Genomic DNA, 11,227 nt, shown 5'->3' with positions numbered 1-11,227 from the left:
GTCATGTTATTAGGAAGGGTAAGGGAGAAGTGTATCAGGCTGCTGCATCCTATGTTTGAATAAGTGGCTAACTTACGCAAAAGAGAAGTGAAGGTGGTCTACTCTAACGGTCAGGATTACTTGATCAGTAAGTGATCCTGAACACCTACCTACGGCATTCATAACCCCACCGTGTTCCCGATCGAAGAGAGATCTTTGAAGGGACAGTCACGGTTACGCACGCAGTTGGCAGTTTTATTTTTTATGTTTAAGTTCTCTAATACCGGATGTTAACAAAATATTCCAAGTTGCCACATAACCGCGGCACGGCTTTCCGAAAGATTAAACCCGGCAGGGGTGCTCCAACTAGTCCATCACAAACGAACACAGGCCGCAAAGGCATCCTCTATCACGAATCTCGTGATCTCGTCGGATTCCTTAGAGGAAAACCTCAACTCCGGGGAAACCAAAGCTTCACTGGGATTCCTATACGCAAGATATACCGCTAAGGTAAGACAAGGCTAGCAGGACTTCCCGACGTGTCGACGACCCTGATAAGAGCCGCGTATCTCAGTCTCGGGACACGCCGGATGAGCGATGGTTACCACGCCAAAACACCGAGTTGCCTCGGGGAGCGTAATAAGCTGCTCTGGGTTGGACCAACACTCATGAGGAGCACTGGCCCGGGTTGTTGATTAAAGTCTTCGGGGTAGCTACTCCCTATGCAGATTATTATTAAGTTGTTAGCAAATTAACACCAGTGTCGGGTCCTGCCGGACAAGCCTTAGCACTACGCGATTTATCGAGGGGGTCCCCATAACAACCCCGAACGTGTTAGGAGCGATCATTATGGAATCAAACACCGGTAGCCGGTAACTAAGGCGGCAATAACGGAACAAGGCACCCGGCAAAAGGCTAGGCCTCCCGTCATTTACCAAGTATATAGGTGCATTAATTAAATAACAGAATTTAATATAATGATATCAAGCTCATGTTTATCACATGAGTCAAAACCACCTGCAACTAGCAATGCTAACATTAGTAGCTGAGCAATCCTACTTAGCCACACAAGTTTGCTAGGAAGGAGAACGGTGTTTGGGCTCATGGCATAAGTAGAGGCAATTTAATTTCAGTGGTAGGCAGCGAGCAGCATGACATGGAAACGAAACTAACATAACAAGTCTAGAGATGGAATCAAGGTCATATCATCTTGCCTGTGATATCCTCAGCTTGGAATGGTTCTGGATCGTCCTGCACGTACTCTCCTGACTCCACGTATTCGTTCTCCGATCCCGGTGCTACCCAACATACGAATAACAGCCAATAAACACCAGCACCACAAGATGCAACAATCACATGATGCATGAGATGAAAATTGAGCATGCACCACTTTTTCTATCACTAGCACAAGCAAAATAAACTACTGCAAGTTTCTGGACAGAACTGTACACTAAGGTATTTTGACATGCATGAGAATGACATGAACAGATGCGGCTCGTGAAAACGGTGCAAAACCAAATAAAGAACATTGCAAACGGAGCTACGGATCAACGGGAATAAACGAAACAAGATATGAAGCTCTACGTGGAAGATTCAACACCACACTCACATTTGGCACAAATCTGGTATTCCCAGGTTGCCAAGACAAATAACAACCCAACATGGATGGATTGGAGCATGGAAGAACACCACAACATCAACTAAGCACACACATTGCCCAAAATGACAAAACTACATAATCTGCCATAATCTGCATCTTAGCTCTTTGGGAACTGCATGCAACATAGCTACATGGCTTCAAACATGACAAATAATATATGTGGCTGTTGCTAACCAAGAACACTACAAGCACCAGCAAGAATCACAGCAAAAGGAATTAAACTCCAGAAGATACAAGGCCACAAACTTTCCCAAAACCCTCAGATCTCACGGACTTAGTGAAAATTCCTGCACCTGAGTTTCTGTCTCTGTTCTGAAGATTTTTGACAGCAATCAAAACACAACCTACTGGACTCCAAATGATTTGAAAATTGACAGGAAGCTTCACAAACATACCAGGTTCAAAATCCTAGCACTGAACTAAGGCTAGTTCTCAACAGAATGACCAGCACATCCTCATCTATAAGAGAAGAAAATGTTCCCAGAATTCCAGATTTAGTGAAATCACAGATTTCACCAATCTGGAATTTTCAGCCACATGCCCACTTTGTCTAGGCATAGTTTGCACACACCTAACACCAAGTGATAAATGACACCACTATGGTGTAGAGCAAAAACCCCTACTGCTATCACACAAAAGCTCATGCCCTTGGGCTCCACCTATTCCATGGAATCCAAGATCAAACTTGCAACAGATCTGAATATGTCAACTCCATGAGTATCCTACTAAGACAACAACTACAAAGGTAGAGTTCATGTGCACAATGACAAAGTGACATGGGGGTTTGAACCCCATGTTTGTGTCATGCACATCAACAACACCAATACTTATCACAAGCCAACCCCACACACAGCATGCTCTCTCTCATATTAAACATGAGGAGGTGCACAACTTGCAAAGGTGGGAAGGTCCACACACACACATATCAAAACACACTATATAGCTAGACCTACCCATTCTAGTTAGAACATACACTAACTACACTCACATCATGATTCCAACACCTACACACCCCAGCTTGCTCATGTGCACATCAATGCACCTCATGCCTTGACATGTGTGAGGCTCACACACACATCAAACACACTAGCACCACATGGTGCAAGAACCCAACTCCAATCACAAGGGAAACACACTCACATGCACAAAACTACAACCACCAAAGCTTAAACTCAAGGACTTGTGCAATTGCACAAGCATGTGTGTAGGGTCACACACACACTTGCACACACACTCACCCTCAATCACTCACTCACACACACATAAATCTACACATCTACCCTAACACACATGAACACTACATACATGCTCTCTCTCACAAGAACACATACACACATCACCTCAAATGGCCATACTATAGCAGCAAAGAAAAACATTAACATGCATTCTGCCATCTAAGCTTAATGCACCACCATCAACTAATCAAAAGAGCAAAAGGAAAAGAAATCAATAACAGGGAAAAGAAATAAAATAAAAGGGCACCCTGGGGGTCGAACCCCTGTGCCTCTGGTGTGCAACCCTGCCGCACACCACTGGGCTGAGAGGCCCTGGTCGACAGAGAAGGCTAGCTCGGCAGGAGAATATGCACTGCTACTGTAACACTACTGTCAGGCAAAAAAAAGAATAAAAGGGGGAGGTGTATCCCCTGGGATTCGATCCGAGCACCTCGCGGGAACAACCCCAAGTCGCCAGCCACTACGCTACGCTGCTGCTACTGACAGAGAGGAAAGTCTGAAACTAGGTATGCCATCGCTCTCGCTGTCCCTGCAACACCTCTGAGCGCCAGCGACAGAGAAGACGCCGGAGCGAACAACTGCTACCGATCTGGGACGGCGCTACGAGGGGGGAGGGAACCCCTGCTACCTCAACTCTCCTGCAAACCCGCCTACAGGGAACCGTCACGCCACAAGCATCAAAGCCACTGCTTGCTACGACAAAGGAGAACAGCGATAGGGTGACCGCCGGCTGCCTCGTCGTGTTGTAGCTGCTGCTGCGCCACCGAAGGCCGGAGCAAAACGAGGAGGAGGAGGACCCCTACTACCACTACGCACACAGCCATGGGGCCATCTCGGCAAGGCCGCGACTACTTTGCCACGAACGCGGACGTCTACTCTGCTTGCGCCAACTAGCAGAAAAAACATCTACACAGCCTGCCGGTGCAACTCCGGCAAGCCTTGAGCAGGAGGCTCGGCGCCACTACCGAAGAGGAAACGAGGAGGGGGAGAGGCACGGTCTCGCTCACCTTGCGTCGAGAGGAGAGGCGCCCGACGTGGAAGAAGAAGAAGCGCGCCTACTGCTGCAGGTAAAAGCCGCTGCCCGAGGAAGAAGGTGCTCGTCGCGGACATCGAGGAAGAAGCCCCGGCTCCGGCTCCGCGCGAAAATGGAACCCCTCCTGGGTCCTCTTGCTTGCGCAGCTGCAGGGAGGCGACGAGGTGGCCGCTACGCCGGCGACGAGCTCGACCCGGTGCTGGTCATGGCGTTGGGGACGACGAGAGTCTCACTGGCGGCGCTGGAGGGAGAGGACGAGGGAGAGGAGGAACCCTAGAGTGGTGGGGAGGCTGAGGGCTCCTTATAACGTCCCGGGGGCGAGCTTGGAGCCGCAAGATCGAGGTCTCGTCGATCGGGAGGCTGAGGAGCGTTCGTACAGTCGTGACGTCGGGAGGAAGGAGACGATCGTCTCCTGGGCTGCTGCTGCTGTGCGAAGGGGTATTGGGCCTGGGAGGAGTTGCAGCGAGAGAAAGAGAGGAATGGGCCGCCAGGGGGAGAAAGCCCACCTTAGGCGCCACATAAGGAAGAAAAACATCCTAAGCTATTTCCTGCTCACAGAAATAACAGAGAGAAAAAGAAAAGCCCAAGATAACCTACAGGTGCTAAAATAAAATTGGCACTTGCATTGGACATGTAAAATCTAAACCCAATTAATAAAAATAGAAACAAGGGTTTAGGAGCACGTAAATATTTTACAAAACAGAATTTACTTGGTCTGTTTTGTAATTTTATGCCCCTCAAAACATGTTTTAAAAATAGCAAACACACCACTCCATACCCCACACATAACCTGTTAAACCATGGGCATTTTTTTTAAAAGAGGGAAAGGAGAAGGGAAAATTGACATAGGAGAAATGGAGAGGAGGGGTGGAGATGGTTTGAAACCTAAGTCCTTACTATCACATGCACCACTCCACTCAATCCACACAAGCATGAAATCACAAGACACATGACCACAAGATTAAAAGCACCACATGGAATCATATGACCACATGCACCAACACCTAACACATGAAATGATATGATATGCATGCAAACAAGGGAAGAAATAAAAGGACACATGAAATCATCCAAGCATAGGACACCCTCATGACAAAGTCAAGGTGGTCCCACATGGAAGGTTACAAAAAGGGAAAGCTCTACACTTGGGGCACTACATGGCGGTGCGGAAGTTTCCGCTTGCGCAGTTGGCTACTCCCGCGCTGATTTTGGGTCAGATGGGTATTTGTCCCCAAAGACCCAAATATGCCAATTCTGAGCTAAATTTTGGGTAGTGACCCAAAAAAATTGTGTAGGGACCAGTTTTGGGTATGCTCTTAGAGCTGGTTTTTTGGCCCCAATACCCAAAAAAGCAGTTTTTAGGTATTGAAAGCAAATATGGGTAATGCTCTTGGAGATGCTCTTATCCGGTAAGTAATAGCCCAACATGCGTACATTTCTGGCTTGCTAGGCATGCCTCTCACAAATCTCAAGCTAGCCCAACCAAATTCTGCTTGGGAAACCACGATGTGGACGTGGATTTGCCCAGCTACGACGGATATCACGCAATGCACCAGTAGGAAGCGAGCCCAGGCAAGTGCCTAGAGTGCCCGATGGCGGTCTCCGCCATTGCTCTCGAATGTATAGCATATGATGGGTAGACAAATTATTATTGGAAAAGTGACAGAAAAGCGTATAGTTATGATGTTACTCACGTCAATGATCATGTATATAGACATCACGTTCATAAAGAACTAGATGACTCCTGCCTACATCTACTACGATTACTCCACCAATCTACTACTATCCAGCATGCATCTATGGTATTATGTTCATAACACAGAAAGTAACGCTTTATGCAAGATGCCATGATGTAGACAAAGTAACCCCAAACAATATGAATAAACCTCATTGTTTTGTCCTTAATGGCAGCAATACAAATATGTGTCTTCTCCCTACGGTCAATGTGATAAATCAATCTAGTTGGCCAAACCAAACAGATAGATCAGAGAGGAATATGAAGCTATAAAAAACATGCATAATAAAGTTCAGAGTTGACTCAATTACTTTTAATAAATAATCTGATTGTAAACCCATAATTTATCGAATCCCAACAAACACACCACAGAAGAAGATTACATCGGATAGAACTCCAAGGGGATCAAGGAGAACATTTTACTGAAGATCGAAGAGAGAGAAGAAGTCATCTAGATACTAACTATAGACTCGTAGGTGTGTGGAGAACTACTCACACATCACCAGGAGGCAGCAAAGTTGATGTAGACGGCCTCGATGTTCGATCGCCCCTTCGACAGATTACCTAGGGACACCTCCAGATGGGATCATAGCGGAACAAAGGCTTGTAACGACGGAAAAAGTATTTCAGGTGTCTTTCGTTTTGGGGTATTTGCAAATATATAAAAGTGGAATCAAGTTAGAGAGTGACCAAGGAGTCATGAGCCTGCATGGCACGCCCTACCCCCTCGGTGCGTTATGCGGGCTCTTCGCTCCCTCGTGGCTCTTATGGACACCTCCCGGAGCTTCTAGGGTTTCTTTATGTCCAAAAATACCCCCGAAAAGCTTTATTGTGTTTGGATTTTGTTTGGTATTGTTTTACTGAAAAGGTCAACAACATGCAAAAACAGGAACTGATATTGGACACTAAATTAATAGGTTAGTCCAAAAAATGTACTCCCTCCGTTCCAAAAAACTTGTCACCATGGGATTTTTTAAAAAAACCCTCCAGTTTTGTCTGACACAACCCGCACTCCCTCTCCATTCTTATCCGCCCGACCGATCCACCCCGCCATGCCGCCAAGCAGCTCCACCATGCTGCGTCGCCGTGACGCTCCCCGTCCCCTGCGCCACTGTGGAGCTCCCCCGTGCTCCCGTGTTGCGCCACTACGATGCTCCACCGCGCCCCCGCGCCGCGCCGCTGCGACGCTTCACCGCGCCCCCGCGCCATGCTGCTGCGACGCACCATCGTCGCGCCTAAATTCCCCCCTTTTCCCATAGTGACGACGACCAAGGTTTCAGGCGACCACCCTTGCTGAGCGAGGCAAATCGCGAGCAGCCACGGCGTGCCGGCGGAGCCGTGATCAGATTCTCACCACTGACCGGCATCGCCATACCCACTCCAAGGATACGTGCCCAGCCTTTGACCATTGACTGATGACAATGTTCCAGGCTCTTGCGGCATCGCCAAGCCGACTCCGCCCCGTCCCTAGCTGCTCCAGCTCGACGCCTCCACTTCTCTCACCGTCGGACGCTGCTCCGCCCTCACTGGTCGGTGAGTTCCTCAGCTCTCACTTCTCGTCGGTGATCTCTCTTCGTTCTCTTTGTTGGTACTGTCAATGCATAGTGCAAAGTTTAATTTTTACCTGCGATCAAGATTAGATAGTGGCAATGCATAGTGCAAACTTCAATTTTCAGCTACAATGAAGATTAGACAGTGTAAATCAGAAGTAGATTTAAGCAGGTATTGTAATTGCTGGAGTAAATTTTGCAGAAATGCTCATAGTTAGCATTCAAACCAGAGATGCTGCTGAATGTTGATGCTGCTGAATGTAGTCATTCAAGCCAGTTTTATCTTCCTATACATGCTACTTAATGTAGTCATTCAGTCCAGAGATGAAGCTTGGCATTATATCCATTGCCGCTTCAAATTTCTAGATCCTCGAGTACTCTCTTGTCAATTCTGCAAAACTTGAATCGATTGAATCGGCCATTAGTTGGAGATCTTAATTAGAATCGGTGTTGTTGTAGTGCTGTTAGCTGCATATAATGCTGCTACTTTCCTGTTGTTTGTTGATTTATTTTGCTGTTGCTATTACTTTCATGCAGCTGCTGCTAATCTGATGCGTTGGACGCTCGGCTGGACAGTGAGGGAGCAAAGGATTTATCTAGGACCTAAATTTGACAGGTCAAAGTTGTTCTGTTTGTTGCTGGCTAGCTTCACGGTGACAGCGTGAACTTTTACACTGTCTTCAATTTCGCAATTATAGCCTGCATTCTACCATGACAATCTGAAGTTATACCAAGAATAGTTGACATTTTTTCCAGTTATTCACTTGCTACACAATGGAGTAGATGTTTCTAAGTTTCTGAACTTTGTCTTGAAGTATGTTTCTGTTTATATGAAGGTTCGGATATTGGGTAAGATGATGAGGCGTAGTTTTTTTCATGAGGAGATAAATTTCGATGTTGACGATGGAACGGGATGTTTCCATGCTATACTCTGGTATGGTATAGATCTGTGTTTTGTTGTGTAGATTTTAGTTATTTTCCTTTTGATAGTGTTGGCTACCAAGTTCGACAGTGTTGACAGGTTCGACAGTGTTGACTGACTTTGACTGTAAAAGTGGCATGCTTCTTTTCTGCAACACAGTATGAGGAAAAAATTGGATTACTAATACAACTTATTATTGTTGTGATCTTAAATTATTTTCCTCAAGGACCAAAATAAATAAATAAAGAGGAAGAAGAAAGAAGAAGAGCAAGAAGAACAAGAACAAGAGCAACAAGAGCAACAACAAGAAGAAGAAGAAGAAGAAGAAAGAAAGAAGAAACACAAGAACAAGAAAAAGAAGAAGAAGAAGAAGAAGAAGAAGAAGAAGAATCAAAATAATCCAGATAAATCCAAATAATTCAAATAAATCCAAATAATCCAAATAAATCCAAATAAATTCAAATAAAACACATGACATACTCCAATCTTTTCTCATTCAACACATGACACAAGACATACATATCACACATAACACAAGGCATACACATGACACGAATTCCTATCCTTTCTTTTCATTTCTCTATCTACTTCTTTCCTTTTACTTAGCCTATTCCCCTTGTTCAAGAATGGCTATTGTGTCGGCTATTATCTCGACACTACAATACACACCGATTATTTCCTCTCTGGCATTTTGTAAGTGATCTTTGTGCAAGTGAGGCATCTTGTAGCTATTTCCTCCTTAATATTTCATGACTTCATCCATGACTTCTTGGAGTGTGATGTAGCTCTTGAACAACTTATGAGCGTCATAGTTCTCAAACTCCTCCTCTACACCCTGTATCAGTTCTCGGATATTCATAGGCTCTCTGTAATCGGTTAAGGATTGGAGAGAGCGGTGGAATCACATGTCTAAAACATTGAACTCAGGGATGTTTGGAGGTTGTTGTAACAACCGAACGTAAAAATGTGCTTGTTCTACTGCTTCTCAAAAACCTGCGTCACTAGGGAGGACATGAGGCCTTGCATTATCTTGTTGAATGAATATTATGGCGCCCTCATCGTAGTCGGGCCACTTTTCTTAGATTACCGGGATTACTTCACTGATCAAGTACTCTCTGAATACATATTTGGTTACCTTCATTGGTTTCACCTCAATCGTTCCTCTATATCTATTTTGACCGCTCTGTTGTGCCTCAGTCTCAACAAAAAACTGTTGGGGAACGTTACATGGGAAACAACAAATTTCCTACGCACACGAAGACCTATCATGGTGATATCCATCTACGAGAGGAGATTTGGATCTACGTACCCTTATAGATCGCATAGCAGGAAGCGTTTAAGAAACGTGGTTGATGTAGTGGAACGTCTTCATGTCCCTCGAACCGTCCCGCGATCCGTCCCACGATCCGTTCCGATCTAGTGCCGAACGGACGACAACTCCGGGTTCAGTACACGTACAGCTTGACGATGATCTCGGCCTTCTTGATCTAGCAAGAAAGATGGAGAAGTATATGAGTTCTCTGACAGCGTGACAGCGCTCCGGTGGTGGTGATGATCTACTCCTGCAGGGCTCCTCCTGAGCTCCGCAGAAATCCGATCTAGAGGTAGAACTATGTGGTCTAGGGTTGAGATGCACGTGGCAAAAGTTGTCTCAAATCAACCCTAAAACACCACTATATATAAGAGGGAGGGGGAGGGGCTTGCCTTGAGGGACAAGGCCCTCAAGGGTGCGCCGACGATAGGAGGAGGAGGACTCCTCCAATTCGGTTTGGGAAGGAGGAGTCCTCCCCTTCCTTCCCACCTCCCCTTTTTCCTTTTTCCTTTTATTTTCTTTTGGTATTTCTTTATGTGGCACCATGGGCCCCTTGGGCTGACTCCACCAGCCCACTAAGGACTTGTGGCGCCACCCTAGTGCCTTGGGCTCACTCCCGGGTGGGTGGGCCCCTCTCGGTGAACTCCCAGAACCCATTCATCACTCCCGGTACACTGCCGGAATTGCCCGAAATTTTCCGGTGACCAAATGAAACCATCCTATATATCAATCTTCATTTACGGACCATTCCAGAAACCCTTGTGACGTCTCTGATCTCATCCGGGACTCCGAACAACATTCGGCAACCACACATATAACTCAACTATCTAAAACATCACTGAACCTTAAGTGTGCAGACCCTGCGGGTTCGAGAACTATGTAGACATGCCCTGAGGTACTCCTCGGTGAATATCCAATAGCGGGACCTGGATGCCCATATTGGATCCTACATATTCTCCGAAGATCTTACCGGTTGAACCTCAGTGTCAAGGATTCATATAATCACGTATGTCATTCCCTTTGTCCTTCGATATGTTACTTGTCCGAGATTCGGTCATCGGTATCCGTATACCTATTTCAATCTCGTTACCAGCAAGTCTCTTTACTCGTTCCGTAATACAAGATCCCGTGACTTACACTTAGTCACATTGCTTGCAAGGCTTGTGTGTGATGTTGTATTACCTAGTGGGCCCCAAGATACCTCTCCGTCACATGGAGTGACAAATCCCAGTCTTGATCCATACTAACTCAACGGACACCTTCGGAGATACCTGTAGAACACCTTTATAGTCACCTAGTTACATTGTGACGTTTGATGCACACAAGGTATTCCTCCGGTGCCAGTGAGTTATATGATCTCATGGTCATATGAATAAATACTTGACACGCAGAAAACAATAGCAATAAAACGACACGATCAATATGCTACGTTCATAGTTTGGGTCTAGTCCATCACATGATTCTTCTAATGATGTGATCCAGTTATCAAGCAACAATACTTTGCACATAGTCAGAAAACCTTGACTATCCTAGATCAACTGGCTAGCCAACTAGAGGCTTGCTAGGGACATTGTTTTGTCTATCTATCCACACATGTATCTATGTTTTCATTCAATACAATTATAGCATGGATAATAAACGATTATCTTTAAACAGGAAATATAATAATAACAATTTAGCATTGCCTTTAGGGCATATTTCCAACAGTCTCCCACTTGCACTAGAGTCAATAATCTAGTCCTCGCATCGCCATGCGATTTACATTGTAATAAATCTAACACCCATACAGTTCTGGTGTTGA

At 45.6% G+C, this 11,227-nt stretch overlaps 1 protein-coding gene across 1 annotated transcript; it reads left to right on the top strand.

The window, feature by feature from the left end:
• Positions 1-6,677: 6,677 nt before the first annotated feature.
• On the top strand, positions 6,678-8,300 carry LOC123398415. Its single transcript, XM_045092889.1, has 2 exons — positions 6,678-7,175; positions 7,730-8,300. The coding sequence occupies exons 1-2, from the start codon at positions 7,058-7,060 to the stop codon at positions 7,855-7,857; spliced, it is 246 nt and encodes an 81-aa protein (XP_044948824.1). The 5' UTR covers positions 6,678-7,057; the 3' UTR covers positions 7,858-8,300.
• The last annotated feature ends 2,927 nt before the right edge of the window (positions 8,301-11,227 follow it).

The sequence above is a fragment of the Hordeum vulgare genome, chromosome 5H (genome assembly GCF_904849725.1).
Source record: "Hordeum vulgare subsp. vulgare chromosome 5H, MorexV3_pseudomolecules_assembly, whole genome shotgun sequence".
Taxonomy (NCBI): domain Eukaryota; kingdom Viridiplantae; phylum Streptophyta; class Magnoliopsida; order Poales; family Poaceae; genus Hordeum; species Hordeum vulgare.
This window is presented reverse-complemented; position numbering and strand designations above follow the sequence as displayed.

Coding starts and splice junctions, on each gene's coding strand:
- LOC123398415 (XM_045092889.1), top strand. CDS start 7,058: ATGACAATGTTCCAGGCTCTTGCGGCATCGCCAAGCCGACTCCGCCCC. Junction 7,176..7,729: donor TGCTCCGCCCTCACTGGTCG/GTGAGTTCCTCA, acceptor ACTTTCATGCAG/CTGCTGCTAATCTGATGCGT.